The 22,767-nt window shown below is 38.4% G+C and overlaps 1 protein-coding gene across 1 annotated transcript in view; it reads right to left on the reverse strand.

Moving 5' to 3' along the window:
- The window catches only part of ITGA8 (integrin subunit alpha 8), a 102,633-nt gene that overhangs the window by 22,789 nt on the left and 57,077 nt on the right, over positions 1–22,767 (reverse strand). The window contains exons 21-26 of the mRNA XM_050321176.1: positions 21,272–21,364; positions 14,419–14,498; positions 11,307–11,387; positions 6,790–6,895; positions 4,826–4,984; positions 616–741 (exon numbers count right to left, since the gene is read on the reverse strand). Coding sequence (XP_050177133.1) covers positions 616–741; positions 4,826–4,984; positions 6,790–6,895; positions 11,307–11,387; positions 14,419–14,498; positions 21,272–21,364 — 645 coding nt within the window. The remainder of the gene's footprint in view (positions 1–615; positions 742–4,825; positions 4,985–6,789; positions 6,896–11,306; positions 11,388–14,418; positions 14,499–21,271; positions 21,365–22,767) is intronic.

Here is a 22,767-nt window from a genome sequence, read left to right on the forward strand (position 1 = left end):
TATTTACTGGGAGAGAGATTGTTCCTCTTGCTCCAGCATTGTCTGGATTGTTAAAAATGCAGTGACCTGTCCCGTTTGCCTTGTTTGTGGTAATGTAAAGTGAGAGAGTCCCACCTTCCCATGTGTATGTATGTATTTACTTGGGGGAACAAATATACTGCAAACTATTTATCTGTCAGAACTGTTATTTTACGTGGAAATGTTAAAGTGTGAGCTACTCCTTAAGAAAGAGCCAGAATGCTAGGAGTCAAGTTAAGACGAGACCTACTTTTCCGAAGTCAGAATCTGAAATCTATTTTGTGGATGAGGGCTTCATTCTCCAAATCAGTGATTAAACTCCCTGTGATAAGTGTACATGACCACAGAGGTTTGTCTGCAAACAGCCTGGAGTAGGACAGCCAGGAATTTGGCAAGCATGATCTCTAACGTAAAAAATCTGTCAAACAAATTCTCTAACCTGTGGAATGGTGATATGTAATAAACAGCATTTTAAATGGAGGGGTTAAAATTGCTTAGAAAAATATTTTAAAGTTTGTAAATAAATTGCAGTCAAATCAACAGCCACTCTGATATACTGCACACACAGTCTCAGTTTACAGCTTTTAGAAAGCTCACCAATATTTTTGCAGAGTTTTTCCTGTGAGGTTCTGCCACTGCAACATCTCTTCTCCTGACGTAATGAGAAATTGTGGAATTATACAAAAAAGCAGCAAGTTCAGGAGTGTCTTGTGGAATAGTAAACTGCAAAGAGAAAAAATGTGAATAATAATGACATGCTCACAGAACGATTCTAACAGATTTGTTCCCTCTCAGAGGTCTCGAATTTTGGATTAACACAGTTTTTTCAATTTAACAGCACAACCATGAGAATATACTGTCTTCGGCTAGGAGCACGATGAGTAATAGCACAGCAAGATATTGCCCAGTTATAGGAATTACAGTAGATAACATTTCTTCCACTTTTTACTGGTGTCAATTTCATTTACTGTTGAGAATTCTTCCAGGATTCTTTCACCAGCATATATAGGCTTCTTTAATGATGAAAAATTGAAAATACATAATATAATGATATGCCCACATAGAAGCCCTCAGTATATGATCACAACTGATGTCTATGTAGATCCATTTGAATACAAGATGATCTTCATATTTACTTTTTTTTTTCCATAGATCCTAGAGTGTTATCATCTTCAGTAGTGAGTTATTACAGCATAGGTTTGAAAACCAAAGTTCGCTTTGGTTAAGAGAAAACACTCATGTCTACCTGCAACGATTTAAAATCAGAATTTCTACAGTGGCCTTATTTTATCCTTCTTGAGCCAATAGCATGGAACTGTACAACTCAGTAGCTATTTTACATGCCATATACTTAGCACACTATATCTTAAATGGACTATCATCCTTCCCTTTAACTACAACAGACTGCCTCAGTTTCCCCACCATGGAAAACTGTGCTGCTTTCTTCTCCTGAGCCTTATGACTTTGAGCAGGTTTACACACCTCCCCAGTTTTTCACTTTTCATTTCAAAACCCTGTTTTGTTTTTCTCTTTTTCTCACCAGGCTGTACCCTCTGCTGCAATGTGTAACTCCATCAGAAACGTTCTGGAAGAGGACTTTAAGTAAGAGCTACTGTACAAGAGGTGTCAGTGGCCATTGAAGAGCAATGCATTGGATGGTATTATTCTGTTCCAAGACCAGGACTTACACACTGTAATAACAGTTTTGCAGCATGAGGATACAGTGCCTCTGGAAGAGGTTAGCTCCTGCCAGTTGTGCTGGTGGATTTACCTTGCCCATGTGGTGGATTTTAGCTGCTATTTCACTGCTTCCCTGACAGGTTCCTCACTCATGGCACTTCAGTGCTCAGCTACTGAGAATGTGCCACGTGTGTCACCTCGTATAGTCTACCATAGCTGGAAACTCATGGAAGCTGGAAGCCTATACTTGTGGTATTAATAGGTATAGGTTTCATAACATTGCTTTTTGCCATCAGTCTGGGACTAAAAAACTAATGCATCAGGAATAGTGGCTCAGGCCATCTAGCTGAGCCCTCTTCTCACCACAGCTGCCTTTAGGAAGAGCAAGAATGGACATTCATACACAGTACTCTCCTAATAACTTTCAGCTCCCAAATGTTTTCTGCTTGGGGACTTATCAGTATGAAGGTTTTGTTCATATACTAATCTTCACTGGACTTCTCTTTTGTGAATTTGTTCATTTTCCTCTTAAATCATGTAAACTTTTAACCATGACTACTTTCCTTTGTCCACAAGTTCCAGACACTTAAGACCTGTCACCATGACCCACCACTTCCTTTTGCTTGTTTTGAATCTGGCTCTCCAGGCTTCATTAAGTACTCCAGTTCCTGTGCAGGAATAGGCAGAGGACAGTAAATCCACCACTTTCTTCCCACCACTTTCTTCCCACCACTATTCAATTTGTGGATCATATTTCTGCATAATCACCTCCTTTCCAGCTTGATGCCTCCTGCTGTACTGAGTTCTTCTGCAATGGAATTCATTCCCTATCTTTGATAAGTACTTTTGCTCCTCTTTACACCTTTTTCAAGATTCATAATTTTATTTATCCTTCCACATCCCTCACTGCCTTCAAAGAAAGATAAGCTACAGAAAGGGAAAAGTCCCTAGACAAGAGTCTTCCCACGTATTCACAGGTTTGGTTCATTTTTGTGGACAAAACAACAAAGCACAAAGGAAACCTTTTTGCAAGACTAGAAATTCAACAATGGGAAGGAATATACTTCTTTGACTGAAACTGAACAATCTAAGTAATTTAAAAGGGGAAATGCCTGAGTGCCCTAAGAGAGCTAGGCTCAGAAATCCAAGAGAAACCAGGCACACAACATCAGCCTTATTTGGAAATCTGAGCCAAGCATCTTGTTGTTTATACAAAACCTGAAGGAAGCTATCTCTGAATCCTCCTCCCATCTGAAGTAATAGATAAGCATTACATATTTAAAACCTGACTGGTGATTTCATGCTGTTCAGTGCTTTGAAAAACTGAAGTAATGAAAGGATATTTAAATTCTTGAAATCATGATTGTGCATCTAAAGCCATATTCTGATAAAATAGATGGACCATTATTACAGGAAAATTTCTCACAAGCTTCACAAGAATGTGGTCTTGTTTATGTAACATATGCAATCATTTTCAAGTAGAAGAAGGAAGAATAAATTAAAAAAAAACCAACACAAATCCAAAAACAAACAAACAAAAAAACCCACCAAAAACTGCCTCCCAAAAAACATTGCCTGAAAATGTCCTTAAGAGCTGTGGCAGTATTCTACCCAGTTTCTTAATGCAAAACTAAAACAGAACACAGTGGCTAGGAAGGGAGGATGCTGAACTTCTCCACTCCTTTTCTTGTACTTGCTTTTGTATCTGATCTGAGCAGTGAGATTGAGATGCTACGCTGGCAAATACAAATGCAGAACCTCTGCTTCTTCCTCCTCACCACTTTTGAAAAACATGTAAAAATAAGGTGGAAAAGATAAATAAAGATTCTGTTCCCAAACTTGCTGTGCTTTTGGTAAAAAATGCAAACATTTCCTATCCTCTGTTTCCTATCACTCGTATCCTTTTTCTACCTCTAGAGAAGCTAAATAAAATGGTGGAATCACAATCCCTCTCTGGCTTCCTGGGTGAAACACAAAAAGTTAGCCGTAAGGTATCTGGTATACATAAATTTGTCTTAATTATTTTGAGTATGTACTGTTGTTCTCTATCCTTAAGCAAAAGATTTGACTTGTAGCTGCTGTGGTTATGAGCCATCTCCATCACAAGAAAGATGTCTACACTTTCATCCAGTATACCAAACTCAAACCCCTCCTGCTATGCAGAAGACGTAAAGCACTTTTAGCACTTGGAATGCAGCTCTCCCTGCAAGATGTTTAACAAGCTACTGGTTAAACTTGAAAAGTGTTATTTACTCCAGAAATGTCTGGCATCAGCTATCCCTAATAAATTGGATACCTTGTTTTTGATGGGATAATATGTAGAACTGTGTTTTGCTTAATCTTCTGACTTTGAGCCAAACCAAGCTCTTTTGGGGGGATCTGCCATCACAAACATAGATCATAAAACAGGAAATTATCCAAGCAGCCAGGGATCAGGTTAGAAAAGCTAAAGCCCTGACAGAATTAAATCTGGCCAGGGACACCAAGGGCAATAAGAAAACCTTCTACATGTACATCGGTGAGCAAAGGAAGATAGGGAAAAATTTAAACCCTCTTCAGAAAGAAATGTGAGGCCTGGTTACCCAGGATGGGGAGGAGGCACAGGAAATCAATGCCTTTCAGTCTCAATTTTCACTGACAAGTGCTCCAGCCACACTGCCCAAGTCACAGAAGGGAAAGGTAGGGACAGGGAGAATGAAGAACTGCCAGTTGTAGGAGAAGATCAGCTTAGAAAACATCTAAGAAGCTTGAAAGTGTAGAAGTCCATGAGACCTAACGAGATACATCCACAGATCCCGAGGGAACTGGCAGATTCATTAGCTAAGCCATTATCCATATTTAAGAAGTTGTGGCAGTCTGGTGAAGTTTTCACTGACAGAAAAGGGGAAACATAATCTCTTTTATAAAAAGGAAAAAAAGGAAACCAAACATGTACTATGCAACACAACTGTCACAGTAGAAACATTATAGACTCATCTATATCTTGCTTCTTACCCAGGAAAATGATCTTGGGGTCACTGTTAAAAATTCCCCCAAAGCTCCATCCCACTGTGAAGTGTATGCAAAAAAAAAAAAGAAAAAAAAAAATCAGGCATATTACAGACAGGGATAGAAATAAAATACTTACCTTTATTTGCATTGTATTAATAGGAGAACTTGTTTGACAGTGCAATGGTCCATGTGTCTGAATGTGAAGAATATAAAGAAGAAATTCGTCTCGACTGGACACAGGCCAACCGACATGCAGAACTGTACTGTTGATGGCACTTGGTCCTATATTGTGCAGCTGTCAAAGAAATATCATCAGTACTTTCCAAGGCAGTAAATAACAAAAAAAACCCCACAGCAACAACCACTTAGATATTTTCAAATTCTTAGTGTCCACAGCCTTGGAGTATTTTGGAAAGAATGTACAGATTATTAACATCACTTTATTGATGGGGAATCTCTGGCAGGTGGAAGAGGAGGATCTGCACATTAGTCATAAAGTGGCAAATCTGGGAGAACAGAGTTTTCTGTCAGTCTGTATTCAAGAAATCCAACCGCTTTCTCATTTTTTCCTACATATGAAGAGTTGAGATTACCTAAAAAAGTAAAAAAAAACCCCAACACAAAACACACTAGCAAAAAACCACTGAAGAACTATGAACAATGAACCTTAATGGATCATACTTGCAAATAGTAGCCAAAACTTCAGAATACAAATGAACCATGTTTCAGGGCACAGGAATAGAAGGTATAGCAGAACTTTAGCTTCTCTGGTTAAGAATTCTATTTTCAATACTTGCCAATTCAAATTTCCTCAAAAAAAGAAAAGGAACCAGTTTCCCTAAGGTAACATCCCAGGACATCATTTTTTTCTTGGAAAAAGAGGAAAGATAGAAATAATAGAATTCTAAAAATCTGGGTTATTAAAACAGTTTCCTTATATCAGTTTACAATTTGAAAATATCTGATGAACACAGGAAGTCTGGATATGTGTTATCACTGGGCACGAAAAGCTAAAGAAGTTGAACACCATGGAGATTTATGCAACATTTCTATAGATGTGATAATCTCCTTTTTTAAATGTGTAGAATTTTTGTGTCTGATGAACTTTATTTAGAACTACATAAAATCCATTTTCAATCTTAAATCTTCTGGAAGGGTGTTTGGCTTTTATTATGCTTTGCTGATATAAATCATGGAAGTGGTTTCCTTAATAAGTGTAACTAATCACCATAACTATTTTAATACATCTGAAGTCACATATATAGTTTCACAAACAATCCGAATGCTCGAGACAAGAAGATTTGTTAGGGATTTTTCACTTTAGAGAAATGTGTTAAGATGAGGCATTCACAAATGATAACTTTAATTTTACAGTCTTAATCATTACAGTTTAGTATGTCATGCAAATTGTAATCTTACGTTGCTCATTAAGCTCAGTTGTTTATATTTTCTTGAGGGCTAGTTTGTGAATTATAACCATATGTGAAGCACTCAGTTTTACCCTCTAGAATAAAGGTCATCTATCAGATTCTAAGGATGGCCTGTATTCCACATAGTTTACTCAATGCCCTTTTTCTATGCTGAACTCTTCTCTTTTAATTGACAAATCATCCAGAGGAAAAGACCAACAACAATAAAAGGTAGAAACATGAGTTCTTCAAATATTAAGGGTTATTTTCAACAGACCATTTTCTGAGCAGTGAGGTAGCAAGTTACATGTATGTCTACAATTTTTTCTCAGTTAGCTAAATGTCAAAAAATTTTTTCCTGTGCACAACACTCACAGCTTCTAATGAGAAAGTATTTGACAATAATTATAATGAACTTTTAAGCACTGTTTTTAATTCTTGTCAAACACCCAAAATGTTTATAAATCCCTTAAATATCAAAGACAGACTCCTAACATAAACTAATATCTCCTCCACTCACATGAACAGATAATGCAGTTGTGAATTCCCAGATTAAATTTAGGTCATGTGCAAAAGTCAGAATATTTACATTTGTGGCTTTATCTCGCTGCAGATAAAGAAATGATACCAAATTCATCATGATTTCAATGGGGGCAGTGTAAGGTCCTGTGGCAAAATATATAATTTTTACCTCATAGATGTGTTCTACTAAAGGACCAACTTCTTCTTCTTTTGTAGGTTCATCTTTGGGTTCCCAGTTGTGAAGTGGCAAAATAATTGTTGGGGGGTGAGACACTCTGTAATATACAAAACAGGTTAAAAGAGTAATTGTTACCAGTGACTAACTGCATCACTTTTGTAGAAAAACTAAGACCAAAACTGAGCTCTCAAGGGCTTGTTATTTAGGCACATTAATTAGAATTAGGCAAGGTGAACATTTCATTGCTTCTATAAAGTACTACCCAGTCCTTACAGATGTCGAGTTCTGGAACAGACATCTGTCATCTGCTACTGCAAATAGATCTTGGTGCTAAAATGGTATTAGCCTTTCTTTGCAAGGGTGAAGTCTCACTCAGTTTTGCTGGTTTACAGAGCCTTCAGCTTAAAAGCCATACAATTTCAATGCTTGTTCTGCCAAAGCAGGAAATTTGCTGACAGAAAACTGTTAAAAAACAATCACTAAGGACTGTTTTTTAGACTATAACATTTGAATTAAATGATGGACTTCTAGGCACTGATGTTAATCACTTTGCACTGCTGCAGATTGCCCCTTGAAGAAGAGAATATTGGATGGTTCTGTTGCAAATGCTGACAAAATACTTTAGGAGGAAACAAACTGTTCTTGCTTACAGCTCTTACGTCTGAAAGAAAGTTTCCTACAGCATACAGTTTCTCAAAGCAGTAAGGAATCCCAGAGAACAATTTAATATCATCCAGCTAAAGTATAACTCTGTGAAATTTAGGGCATCCTAATGACTTCCTCAGACTTCAAAAGGCCAGCAGTTTGTACTAACAAGTCTGCCAGAGGACAAATTCAGAAGCTAAACAAAATAAGAAAGAAAATTAAACATATTTATTAAAAAAGACATTTCAGATTAGGTACTTAGCGTAACTTGCTTTTTTTCACAAATTATCTTGTTTCCAATATGCATTTTAATTATTGATCGTTGTTGGAGAGTAGGAACTTTCCTGCGTTGATACAACAGCCAAGACACATAGATCCCCAACCTACTGCAAAAATTTGCAAATCAGAAAGTGTACAGAGACAAAAAGAACCAGGCATGGTTTCAAAAACTAGTAGTTTCTATTGCTCTCCCTGGGAAGTGTTTTCCTTATCCTTAGAATTATAAAATGTAGGGTGTAGACATTCAATTAAAATGATTCTAAAGTATAAAGGGACATTTATTTTAACAGATTTCAGAGTTATTTTGAGGACTTCTGCTATTGACATGAAAGTAGCAAATACAGGTCAAACAAATTTCTTTTGACTATTTTATTTTGCATTTAAATGAGAATATTTTTAACACTTGAATGATTTATTAGGCAAGGATTTTTCCTAGACTTTTATGTGACAATTATCAGTCAAACAAGAGCACTGAAAAATAAGATAAACAAAGTATGGTCTACAGAAAAGGCCTATGTGGGATATACAAAAAGAATTCTGCCAGCTGCAAATCCTCCTAATCCAAATGACTTCCTTCCTGAATTCCTCATTCCTCTGGTGCTTTTTCAGCAGTGGGAGATAACAATTACAATACTAAAACTCTTACATTTTTGTAGAGAAAAAAGATAAGCAAAATAATCAAACCTCAGTTATCAAAGCAACTGCTCATTGAAGTATCTTAGGAGTTCTCTTAATTTTCTTTAGAAGAGGATATTGGAGAAGATTTCTTCCTTTTTCAGAGAGGAAGAATTTGCATGGTTCCACTGTACAAGTATACATGCCTGTATGCTTATTCAAAATCTCATAACTACTTACTTTTCCTCAGTAAGTCCTACTTCGTGCAACTTTGTGCAGAGCAGAGAAACCAATGCAAGATATTTTCCTGTCCAAATGTGGACATAGTCTGTTTTATTTTTATCTAGGAAATAGTGAGCAATTCCCTTGGAACTGCATGTTTTAGCTTCTCTGAGTAATCAGCAAAATCTGTGAACAAAGCTCTTTATACATGCATGCTATAGCTAAGAAAACTACGAGAATTAAGAGGAAAGAAACTAGAAGTCATTCAATTGAGTAATTCCTCTGTATTTAATGACCTGTTTCTTAGCATTGTAGGCAGCACTTCAAGACACTTTTTCCACTTGTTGCCAAGCTCTTAAAAACCGAGGATGTTTTGGTCATTTTTGGTCTATCCATTTACCTGTTACATTAAAAAGAACATGCTATGGTACAGAAAGAACATGTTGGAGGAAAAAAGTTTGCAAAGAAAAAACGGTTTGCAAAATCTTTCTATGAAAGCGACAAGAAACCTCACTAAAAAACCAGAATCCACAGCACTGGAAGCAGCCCTTACCTAGAAGTCCTGTGTATGTAACCACAACTGTTCTGTTGATACTCTGAGGCTCCAGCCAGCCTGTAACCTGGGTGTTCACCCATGGCAACATCTGACAGCTGCTGGCTCCCAACATTTTCTCACACATCTGTAGCCCATTAAATAACACCTCTGATTCTTATTTCCCCAGCCTCTGCTTCTCTTTCTGTGTTACCCTCATTTTGTATTTTTCACCTCTCTTCCTATCCAGCTCATTTCCCTAGATCACCACTAAATACAGAAAATGAAATGATATTCTCACTTCTGTTCTTTAATTAAACATGCTGTATTTCAACTGCTCCTTTTCAGAAATACAATCATTAACATTTATCTACACAGTCTTTGAGTGCCAGTCCTTCTTTTTTCACCCTGACTCTAGTTTTAGGGTTAGTCTTCTTTACCTGGAATACACTTACAAAACATGATGGAAATACTTTTAAAATCTCACTGATTTAGCCTGAATATTAGAGCAGAAAACATGGTTTCTGTGATCTGCATAATTATCTGACTTATTGCTGGCACTATGTACTTATATTGTCTTTAAAGAGATAACAATAAGTAATTTTTAAAAATAAACCCCACCATAAATACATACATTTTTATTTGTTTGCACCTAAGGTAGCCCCTTGAGGTGCATTGTATAAGAGACATCTACCCTCTTACATCAGCCAAGCCTCATGGCCTGACTACGGAATTGAAGCTGGGCCATGTAGTTCCTGTTTTCCTCTTGCAGAGCTGATAATGGTTAAGGTCTTGAGCTGTACTTTGAGAAGAGGAGATGTAGGAGATCTAACATCTCAGACAAAGAGCACTGGGGGCAATTGTGTGCTTTAAAAGAGTATCCTGCCAAATTCCTCCAGGATGCCAGGATAGAAGTCTAGTTCCAAGATTTTACAGGGCAGTCTGATATTCTTATAGAATTATACAACTTAGGTTGGAAAAAAATTTAAGATCATCAGGTCCAACCATAAAATTAGTACTATCATGTCTACCACTAAATCATGTCCCTCAGTGCAACATCTGCACAGCTTTTCAATACCTCTAGGGATGGTGATTGCATCACTTCCCTTGGCAACCTCCTCCAATGCTCAACAACCCTTTCTGTGAAGAAAATGTTCTTAATATCCAACCTAAACGTCCCCTGGTGCAACTTGAGGCTGTTTCATCTCATCTGATCACCTGTTACTTGGGAGAGGAGACTGACCTGGCCACAACCTCCTTTCAGGTAGTTGTCTCCCTGAGCCTCCTTTTCTCAAGACTAAACAACTTCAGCTCCCTCATCCACAAGCCTTGTGCTCCAGACCCTTCACATGCTTTGTTGCCCTTCTCTGGACATGCCCCTGTACCTCAATGTCCTTCTTGTAGTGAGGGGCCCAAAAATGACCCCAGTATTTGAGGTGTGGCCTGACCAAGTACAGGAGGATAATTAATGCCCTGGGCCTGCTGGCCATGCTATGTCTGATACGGGCCAGGGCAGCCATTGGACTTCTTGGTCACCTGGGCACAGTGTTGGCTAATAGTTCAACTGGCAATTATCAACTAATTGCATTTCATAGCTTCCAAAACCAAGCTGTATCTGAAAATAGAGATAGAAATAATCATCTTTTTCATATCCTGTGCCTGTTTAGTTTTAGTATCCTTTGTGTCAGTGGATAGGCACTTGCTTCAGGCAGAAATGTAAGAATCCTACAGTAGTAACTGGTTGACTTGTTGTAATAACTCATTCCTTCCTCATCCTTTCTCCAAAGGCCTCACTCTGCTCCCTATTAGTATATGCCTTGCCACAATGTGTTTCACATTTCCAGTAACAAAAGCAGCAGATTCTGCTTTAGTATTCAGCATGAAGTGTCCCAGTGGTTGCACAAGCAGACCTAAACATATGAAGATGCATTTTGTGCTAGTAACACCCGTGCACGATTTGAATGCCCAGTTAAAATGTCGGCTCTGAGTAGTGTTACTAAAATGTGAGATTCTCCAGGCTGCTGTATTTGCTCAGAAACTCAGGACGTCCTTAGTAGCTCCATCCTGCAAGGCTTGCAGGGGTGAGACCCAGGTGTTCTAGGTGGACAAGGCATTTGAAATTATAATATGGCAAAAGATTCACTACACAGGATTATGCAGAACGATTCAATAAGAAAGTCATTATCTTAATGAGTTGAAATAGTTGAATACTTACCCTCTGATCTGTACTTGAGCCACAGCACTGACATTGATATGGAGGTTAACTAAGTTGCTGGTGGGATTTATCTTGTTAGAGCTGGAAAAGATATGTACAAGTGTTAACAAAGGTTATTTATCAGAACTCTAGATTGTTATAGATATAGCACTGAATACCACAAGGCCCCAGTTAGGATGCAATGCCACTGGATTATATTCCAGCATGGGCTTCCCAATGCCACCCTTTAGTCTTGCAGGACATTGGTATTATTTGAGCTCATCACATGCTTAATAATATACTCAACTCAAGCTGCCTTTAGAGAATCCTGTGATGAATATGATGATACAAATTTCTGTGGCTCAGAATATCATGTAAATTCCCTTGTTCAACTTGGCTATCTGTCTGGATAGAAGTATCTTATTAAAACCCAAGTTTGTTTCATGCATTGGAGAAAGGCAATGTTAACGAAGAAGACAAGCTTTTTATAAAAAATTGTTTTTATGGCTCTCCAAACTTGTGACTTCTGCATGACAGTGTCTTTGAGGAAAAAGAACCAAAATCAATTGTTTCTTTATTTTTCTTATTTTCTTCCCTCCCCTTCCCTATCCAGAGAGTGTTTACACTCTTAATCCCACTTATCAGTGAAAACAGATCCCTATGTTTAGAGTCCAGTGCTATCACTCACTTTATTGTCTTTCCTTTTTGAAAATCCTTAGTAAAAAGGTAGTTACTCTTACTCCAAAAGACCATTCCTATGACTACAGCCCATTTATGCAAAGAAAGGTTTTCAGATTCACATTCATTTAAACAGAGAAAACAAGTAACTACAGATTTAGAATTTATTTAATCATAGGATTAACAATACTAAATTTGGATGTTTTTTTCAAGCAAGTGTGTACTTCCTTGCTTCACGAAGACTAAGTTTCTACTGCTGTCACAGTTTGCTGTTATCACATCTGGGTAGCATCAGTCAAATGGAAACACTGAGAGGAGGCCAGCATTCCCAGTGACTGACTCCTGAGAATTAAAGCGCAATACTGCTTTGATCCAGGCTTTCTGCTTACAGATTTTTAAAATTAGGAGCAGCTCTAATTTGTTTGTAAACTAATGCAGATTCCCCTCAAACATTATTTGAACTTTTAATGTGATCCTCTATAGCCATTGTTTTGGGTACAAAAGTAAAGAAATTGCTTAAAGTATAAAAATTACTAAATCACTACTTTGTTAGAATAAGCTGCTCTTAGATTTGTATAATGGTCTCACTTTCCATGGAGCTAAAATACAGATTTTGAGCATATATAGATATATTTATCTATGGTATTCAAGTCTTATTCATGCTTTATGGTATTTTTTAGGGAAGAAAATAGTTTAAATAAGAGTGCCAGGACATCTCTCTTTCTAAGGGATATATAATTGCCTAACAAAGTCCATGTCAGAAAAGGAATCAGATTTTAAGACACTACTCAGACTCTTGCTTGTTTGCTGTAAGTAATGAACTTCAGTCTTGCAAATCAAAATATTTATTTTCCACTTGATGTTTGAAGTAAGTGAAAGGTCTCTCTTTTGAATAAATCAGATTAGGACACAAATTCAGGTGTGTTCTTCCTTTTCCTTCCCTTTAGGTAATTTCCTCTTTCTGCCTCATGGATTTCTGTTCTCCTCTCAGAATTGTTTTACCTGTTCACTAAGGACACAGAAATGCTCAAACTGTAGTGCTGCTTGAGAATGAATGTACAAAGCAGTGAGTTTGAACTGTAGGGTACATTCCCATGCAAGAACTTTTACTCTTTTTATTGGTTTTAAAGTAGCGGGGTGCTCTTCAGCACTATCATACCAGTTTCTGGAAATTGTTGGTTTTGGTAGCCCAACATGTTTCCTCCCTTTTCATTTTAGTGAGTCATGCTCATGGAGGAAGCATGAGATGCTGTTTTCTCCTGAAGTTCAGATTATTCCTCAGTGAATTCATGTTACTTTTTTTAGAACAGTGACTTACCCTCAACTTTTACCACCTAGACAGATTCAGCTATCCAAAAAGCTCTGAGACTCCCCAGTTTCATACCATGAAAAAGGTTTAGAGGCATATGCCTCTAAACATAACCCATCTAAAATTGTATGGCTTGCATTAAGAGAACAGTGGCATGGACAGGAGACCTACAAGTTAATTGTTCTGCCTCTGTCTGGAGGAGCCCATGCCCAGGTTTGCATGGTCTCCAGCTCACCAGCCAGATCTCTGGGAGAGGCCTGAGGCCTGACCAAACACCTCACTGACTTCTGTGGCATTGCTGTGCCCTTCCCAAGTTTCTGCATGCCCTTTCCTTCATGGGTTACATTATGGAAACATGACTTAAATATTTTAAATGTCTCAGTTATTTACCATAATGAACATGATCAAGGCCCTCATTAAAGACCAGACATTAGCAATTAAGTCTTTGTGTGTGGGGCAGAGAGGGCAGGAACTCCAGTGTGTATTTGATGAAGACAGATGAAGCAGAAGCCCTGCCACATATAGAAAAAGTCCCAGGTTTGTTCTTGCTTTTATCCTAACCCAGCCTGCCCTGTGTTTTTTTGTCCCTGTGGAAGAAGAACTGCTCAGCATAAAACAGAAGATTCTCCAGCAGTAATATGTGAGGCCCACAAATGAGAAGGAAAATAATGGAAGAATGACAGAGGTTCACCTGCACCAAACTGAAGCAGTTCTCTCTCTTCATGCCTGCAAATCCAGTGAGCAGATTTTAACTGCTCTCCTTTTATTTTCTAAATTGCTGTGAAGAAGAGGCATGTCTTTTTTTTTAATTTCATAGCATGATGTGTTTGTACATATGCAACTGTGTTACAAAGTTATCACTGTTCATTGATTTGGAAGTGGAAAACAAGGTAAAAATTCGGCAAGACTGTAGAAGATCCTTGGATTACAGACCAAAATCAGTTAATCTGAATTTTAAAGAAATGATTTTGCTAAAAGCTAGCAAGGTTACAACTTCACAAATCCTCCTGAAGTAAGCTACCATAGGAAAGGCCATGAAATTATTACCGACAATCAAGAGTTAGAGTGACTTTCTTATATATTAAAGTTTATGTATCAATAGAAATTCATAATACAAATAACCATGTTCTTGATAAAATATCTAACCTTTTTATTTGCAGCTCAAAATTGATGCTGGACTCAGCATTTTCAAAATGCTGAACAGAAAATCGAATGCCTGTGGAGAACTGAGAAAGAAACAAAACAGCAGGTTATTAAAACTGATTGATCTCCCAGATCAATAAAGCAGTACCGTTTAACATTGCATTTCACAGACTTACTGGATATTGTTGCTTTTTAAAATTAGTATGAAACAACATCATCTAGTTGTTCTTAAGAAAGAATACCATCCTGCCTGTGTAAGTCACCAGATGGAAAACTTGGCTGGAGAGAGGAAAGATCAGAGGAATAGAGATGGATACTCCCAAGAAAACAGCAGTGGGTCCTTCTTCATCCAGACAGTCTTTGCTTTACTTTGCTGAGCCAAAAGAAAATAAATAATAACTGTCTGGCACCTCTCATCTCTGCCTCCATCCCTGCATGCCTTTGTCCAGGTCTCCAGGGCTTCCTGCTTCCCACACTGTCTCTGCAACTGTGACCTATGAGATGCTTTAGGTGTTGTGGGGCTAACTGATCACCTGAGGCTAAATTAGTGGCAGTTTTAGTTTAATTTTAGTTTGATTTGTTTTTATGGAAGTTCTGTTAAGAGGAATACAGATTCAAAGTTACATTTGCAGTTTAGTTTGCCACAACTTGCAGTGTGTGAGCAGAGGAGATAGAGGGTGAAACACACAGCTCCCAAAACTGAGGGAGATAAGTGCTTCCACTGGTGCTCCCTTGTGTTTCTGCAGATGTGGCTTACACCCTTTGACAATTTCCATTGGCTTCTCCCTCCCTGTCTACCTCTCCTGTGGCCTGATGGTAGAATTTCCCATCAGATAACATGCATATTGGGCTTTAATTTTTTAAGAAAAGATGGTCTACATATAGACATATCCTCCATGTGGAGAAACAATCTCCCTGAGAAATTCATCAAAAGGCATTAGGAAATGAGGACATCATTCCTCATTTCTGCCAATATCTGACTAGATTACAGGGGGGAGGGGGGAAGAAAAGGAAAAAGAAAGTTGTCTTCTTGGCATAATTTTCTTAAAATACTTGAGGGAACCTTGTCGGTAACAGGACAGGACACAACAGTTCAGGGTTTTCTGTTTGGGACTTAACACTCAGCATCACTGAAAAGGAGGAATTCTCCTCTGTGGATGTTGTTTCATATGTTTAAGCAATTCCTTTTCCCCAACTGTTTTTTTTTTCACTCAATTCTCCTTCTTTCTTCATTTGCAGGGGTGCAACACTGAATTTTAATCCATCTCCAGAACAAAATTTACCTAACATGTTTCAACTACTTCTTTCAGTTGGCCTATGCTGAAAGCAATATTGTCATCATAAAGAAACTGCGAGTTCAAATCTTTGAATTCTGATTATTTTAATGTCAAAGTTATAGTTGATCTCTCTCTTTGGAACCAGAATCTTTCAGATGAAAAGACAGTGCTCGTTAAATTACTCAGAAGTTGAATAGCTGACTTGGAATAGAGATGTAAGCTCTTTATAAGGCCACTTTTTGGAGATGATGTTAACAACTGTATTGAAATTCCATTCACCTTTAAAAATGTAATGACTTTCTTTAGTCTTTAAGACAAAAATTTCCTAATATTCAGTTCGCCATTTCTCTTACTGTTTTTAGTAACCAGTCTAAATAAATTTGTTTCCACTTACAGCAGAAAAAAGATTTGATGAACCAAAGATAAAATTTTCATCAGACAGAGCAGATATGTAGTTTTGACAATGTATTACACCCCTGAGGCTCAATCCCCTATTTAATGGTGAAAAACACTCCTACTGTACAACTCTAATAAGCTGCAGGTGTTGTCTTTGTATAGTCGTATGACATTGTTAATGTCAAGTAACCCCTGACACTGCTACTAATAATGGGGCAAAGACGTTCACTTGCCCTTGCTGAAAGCCCACTAAGGCCAAAGAAGTTTAATTTGATTGAACTTGTAGATTAGCAATCACTCAACCTCCTTATTTTACTAGGACATAAATTTTATCGGAGTAGTTTGATTTTATTTAAAATTTTCCAAGTGAAGTTAGTTTCATTAAAATTTTTCCATGTTTGTAACATCATGTATCTTTGAAATACATGACATTTCTGCTATTACTGATAAGCTTTAATCTGTTACTATGCTTGACAGGATTTAGGAGTATGCTGGCAGACAGAAGGAAAGCTTTTTTTAAAGTGTCTTACAGGGCATAAGGAAGATAAAACCTCTGTCCTCTTGAAGAATTAGTTTGGTTCATACCAACAAATAGGAAAGATCTTCCAAGCCTCCAGTCTTCTAACCCTATTACTATTGATTTCTATTAACTTCGAAATTTTTCTACCAGAATTTTTAATAAAACCTATATTTCACTTGCTAACACCACTGAACAGGCATAAGGAAGCTTGTCAGTCAGATCCATTTCAGAACCATTAATAAGTACAATGAGCACACTTTGCCAGTGAGATGGTATCAGTCATTTAGTTTGCATTCTGGGTCATGTGGTATTCTGATTTTCCTTTACCCTTTCTTTTTACCTTTTTTTTTTTACTTTTTCATCTTTTTTTTTAACCTCAAAGATATTACTGAAAAAATTAGGTACTTTTTTGTGGTCAGTAAACAATTTTAAGGACACAGATGACAATAATGCATTTTGAAGATGCAAAATGTCAGCCAACCCTGTAGTCCACTGCAGTAATATCCCATGGGCTATATCACAAAATCCCAACATAACCCTCACACTCAGAAGTTAAAGAATTCTCTAAAAAATCTCAAGAATTCCAGGATTTCAGGGTGCCAAAAAGCCATGACAGTGATTCAATAGTTAAGATCTTCAGGAATGTTCAATTTTGACCTAACCCTTCCTTTCCACTCACAACTTCCACAGAGTCCCTTTCTGACTGAGTATTTTGAGAATAACTGATCTCCTGCCAGAGGAGAATTGTTTTGCAGAATTGGAAATGGATCAGAGCAACCTTTTGTGATTTATGCAATTTGTACAAAGGGCTGGTATTTTGCTTTTGAAAGTACATTTGCCATCATAAATATGTTTGTACTGAAAAAGCATAAGTTCTTTCACCTTTCCTGAGCATCCAGGAGAGCTGGTTTCAAAGACAGAGTTTGGATTTAAGATTTCACTCACTATAATCAAACAATTTAGCCATCTGGCTTTGTAATGCTCTATCTTTGCATGCCTCAATTTTAAAGGGTTGAATTACTTTGTTATAAACCAGAACATCCTTAAATACGTTATAAACCCTGTTGTTTTATTCTGCTACTTCTAAGTCACTCTTCACACTGCATTTTGCTTACGAATATTTGGTAAGGGCAAACTAAAATGGCAGCCCTAGAATTGATTCTGAAGAAAAGAAGGATCAGTTATACTGTGAAAATTCATAAGGACACAGGTGAGAGTAGTAGTGCTTTAGTAGACACCAAAGGGCATTCCTGAAGTCTTCACACTGCTAGCATTTTGAGTCAAGGATGATGCGGAAACAAGCCCAGAGAGGAGTCTGAGGGTCTGTAGTCTAACATGTGAGTGTCTCTTATGTTTACTCTTCCTTTTCTCTTCCAAACCCAAGGGGTTTTATGCTCTCCTGCCCTCCTTTACTGCATCCTGATCATCCATAAGATTCTTGTCTACTTTTGTCTGTATCTTGAGAATTTGCTTCTGCTTTGAGACTAACTGGGAAAGCACTAAGCAGGTAACTAAAATTGCTGGTTTCTCGATACAAGAGATTACAGAATCAGAATTACAGAATATGCTGAGCTGGAAGGGACCCACAAGGATCACTGAAGTCCAACTCCTGGTCCTGCACAGGAGTCACACCCGAAAGTCACACCATGTGCTTGTGAGCATCATCCAAACACTTCTAGAACTCTGTCAGGCTTGGTGCTGTGACCACTGCCCTGGGGAGCCTGTTCCAGCACCCAACCACCCCTGGGTGAAAAACCTCTTTCTAAGATCCAACCTAAACCTCCCTGACACAACTTCAGGCCATTCCCTCAGGTCCTGTCACTGGTCACCACAGAGAAAAGATCAGTGTCTGCCCCTCCTCTTCCCCTCACAAGGAAGTTGTAACTGCAGTGAGGTCTCCCCTCAGTTTCCTCCAGGCTGAACGGACCAAGTGCCCTCAGCCGCTCCGCACATGGATTCTCCTCAAGGTCCTTCACCATCTTCGTTGCCCTCCTTTGGACACTCTCTGACAACTTAATGTCTTTTTTATTTTGCAGAGACCAAAACTGCACACAGTATTTGAGGTGAGGCTGCACCAGTGCAGAGCAGAGCAGGACAATCCCTTCCCTTGACCAGCTGGTGATGCTTCACCTGATGCCCCCCAAGACAGGGTTGACTCTCCTGGCTGCCAGGGCACTGCTGATTCATATTCAACTTGCCATTGACCAGGACCCCCAGGTTCCTTTCCGTGGCAGTGCTTTCCAGCATCTTATTCCCCAGTTTGTACACACATCCAAGGTTGCCCCATCCTAGGTGCAGAATACGGCACCTTCCCTTGTTGAACTTCCTATGGTTGGTGTTTGCCCAGTCCTCTAATTTGTCGAGGTCTCTCTGCAGGGCCTCCCTACCTTCAAGGGAGCTGACTGTTCCTCCCAGTTTTGTGTCATCTACAAACTTGCTTAGTATCCCTTCCAGTCCTGCATGCAAGTCATTTATGAAGATGTTGAAGAGCACAGCACCCAAGATGGAGCCCTGCAGAACCCCGCTTGTGACAGGTCACCAGTCACGATGTTCCCCCATTCACTATTACCCTCTGTGCTCAACCTGTGAGCCAACTGCTCATCCATCACACAATGTACAAATGTATTTATCCTGCTGTGTGTTGGACATTTTGTCCAGAAGGATTCTGTGAGAGACGGTGTCGAAAGCTTTGCTGAATTCCAAAAAGGTTACATCAGCTGTCTTCCCTGGTCAACTAGGTGGGTTACCTTGTTGTAGAAGTATATGAAGTTCGACTAGCAGGACTTTCCTCTCATGAAGCCGTGCTGGCTGTGACCAGTGACTGTGTTGTCTTTCATATTTCCCCAAATAATCTTCTCCATAGCTTTACTGGGTGCTGAAGGAGACTGACAGGACTGTAGTTACTGGGGTCTTCCTTCTTCCCCTTATTGCAAATCAAGACAACATACTCCACTTTCCAGTCAGCTGGGACCTCCCCAGCTTCCCAAGACTGCTCAAAAATCCTTGAGAGAGGTTTGCGATGACATCAGCAGCTCTTTGAGGATTCTTGGATGAATCCCCATTTTTATTTGACTTGACCTGGAATTTATCTAGTGCATTGGCCCACCACTGCCTTCAATCATCCCACTATGAAAATTCCATTCCTCAGAAATGTTTTCAATTATTTTTAGCTTTTAGGAGTTTCATTTAGTAGAATAAAACAAAACCTTCAAAACCTTTTATCCCTCTTGTCGATGTCCTTCCCAGAAAAATGTTTGTAGTATTCTCTTCAGACTTTTAGTTCACAGTAGTTCTATGGAGAAAGATGCTCACCAGCAAGGTTCCTCCTCCCAAGAGGTCCATTACCTAGAGTACAATTTTCAGTTGTTTCCAGCTCCTTATAATCCCAAGTCCCTGGGACTGTTTGTGACCGTGCAAGCAGATGACTGTATGAAACATCTGTTCACATTCACTTTCAGTTCTGTGTCTGATCTGAGACTATCCCTAGGATCCAAACAAACTTATTCTAGTCCCAGTCTCCCACGGGGAGTATGACTCATTCAGTTCTTTTATCGAGGGTTAGACATGAACTGCTTCAAGATCATAAGAGGCCAGGAAAGATCGCCTCTGTAGACAGTCTGAAGAGTGAAATACTGATCTTCCTCAGGACAAACCTTAACTTTGTAGGGATTTTTAAAATACGTAGGAAATTTGCTCTGGTTTCTTTGCAAAGCCACAAGCCCAATATGAAATTAAAACAGTGGCAGTTTTCAATTAAAAGCTGTTGTTTATTCCTGATATATGTTCATGCTGCTGACTGCTTCATTTTTATTAGGACAGTTTTTTATCTAGGTATAAATGTTTGGATTATTTGCTTTTAGTTAAATACTTGTCACATTTACAAATTTGTAAGAAACACTAAATTCCTCTACAAGGGCATCCATGGCTGAACATTCTGGAGCTTAACACTTCTGGGATTTCCCAGACTGTTTTGCCATGAAATAGGGACAAAGGATGACAATTATGGAATGGGTAGCTCTTTTTTCTCTCCAAACCTATTTTTAATCCTTACCTACTGTCCATCATCAGCCATTATTCAGTTCCACTTTTCCCTAAAAAACAAGGCTACCAACGTTTCAGCTAATGTGTAGTCTTATTAATGAGAGGCTGTCTTAGGAAAATCTTCAGATTTACAATAATAACTTGAAGCAAAACTTTATTCCAACCCCATTTTCCTGGATATAAATTGTGATATAAATGGATAAGACAATCCTTATGCACTGAAGATGAGAATTAGGCTAAAGAAGTTGTTACTTACTATACCCCTTAAGTAAAGGGAATACTACAAGAGAAAAATAAACAGAGCACATTACATATTGGGATTCTCTTCTCATTCTACTAATGTAACTTCTGTGACTTAAACTGAGTCACTCCCCTTTTTTTTTTGCAGTAAACGAAATAAAACATGGGTTCCAGCATAATTAATCTTTTAGAAAAACAAATTGTTATTTTTTCAGAAGCACAGTTATGCCTCTTATCACACCAACGATTTCCTGTCCAACTAAATAATTTGGTTTATGTGCTGCTTATTGGGACTCCTTCTGCTAATTGAATAGATTTCCATTTGTTCCCCTTTAAAATTCAATGAGATAAAAATCAGTAAATGCATCTGGTTTTCCCTTACATTTGCGCCAGCCACCATGGGGTTCCCAAGATCACAAACCACCATTCTAGTTTCATTTTCCATCTTGTAATCACAGCTCAATACACGCAGTGCCTGCAACAAAAGGACACCAATATGGAGGTCAGAGATCACAGTGAAATGTATCCAGTTGGGAAAGTGATGCCTTTTTGACTGTGACATTTCTTTTGATTTTGGACACCTGCTCAGTGCACTATCAAAACATTTACTTGCTTATTGTCAGAAAACAGGGGAAAACTGATGCCAGGGAAAACCGAACAGGATAGTTTCCCAGAACCTTAAGAATCACGATGAGATCACTGTATGTCTAGTTTTAACATACTGCTCTGGTTTTGTGAATCATTCCTATAGCCATAATGACTCAACAGAGAAAAATGAGCAGGCAAACCTGGGTGAGGACAAAAGGTCTCATGCTAATTGCAATGGTTGTGTTATCCATCACCAGAAGTCTCTATAGTGAATTTCTGGCATTGGCAGAACTTTATAATGGATCAAGTCTAAACCCTTATTTTCGAATCTCTGTTAAAACATTTAGAACATTAAATACTGCTGTAAAAACATAAACTGTTATCTGTGTTTATAAACTGGCAACAAAGGAGATAGGTTTTCACACTATCAAATTGAGGGTTTTGCTGTTTACAGCAATCTTTATCACTAGTAGTGTCATTGGTAACAAAACAGACTGTATAAAGGGAGGAACAGCTATAGAATAGTGCAAATTACAGAATAAGACAAACCAACAAAATCTGTTGGTTTTTTTTCTGTTTTCCTCTCTGACATATTCAATAAAAGAAGATATTTCTATATATGTGCAGAAGTAAACAAGCTTTGTCAAAGCAGGATGCAGCAAGTTACACTACCTTTCGTCTCATCTGTGATTTTCACGGATGAAGCAGTATGTGTAAGTTATATAAAGAGACCTGGGAAAACTCCAGACTACTGACTACCAATTCGTCTTATCTGTAAAAGCCAGCATGGACACACTGATCTCATCATTTCCTGAATTTAAAAGAAAAGACAGGGCATGCCCTAAACAGAGCCCATATGAAGCATGCCCTCAGCACACACCTCATTGCACACTGACACTTTTACAGTTCGTTAGGAGGAAACAAAGTTGGTTACACAGCATGTCCAGTGCACTAACAGCCTTCCCAAGCCTCTCTAGGGTTCAGAGGGAAGGATTTTTACACTCTTTACAGCTGGTTAATTAGAGGTGGGAAGCAACACATGGGAGAACAGAGGGTGTTAATATAGTTGAAATCAAACTTGTCTGGAGAACTGTTCATTTTAGCTTGATGGGTGGGTTTATACTTTTGCTTTTGTTGGGTGAGAAGGGTTGAAATTGAGGTCTAAATGTTATAAAATAAATATTCATGGATATCAGACATCTGGCAGTTTCTTTAAAAATGTTGTATCATAGACCTGCACAGAGTAAATTAGCCCTTATCACACATTTTTTTGTCCCTCTGAGGCTGAGG

This window comes from Myiozetetes cayanensis, unplaced genomic scaffold, assembly GCF_022539395.1.
Source record: "Myiozetetes cayanensis isolate MyiCay16 unplaced genomic scaffold, myiCay2020 scf1, whole genome shotgun sequence".
Classification (NCBI taxonomy): domain Eukaryota; kingdom Metazoa; phylum Chordata; class Aves; order Passeriformes; family Tyrannidae; genus Myiozetetes; species Myiozetetes cayanensis.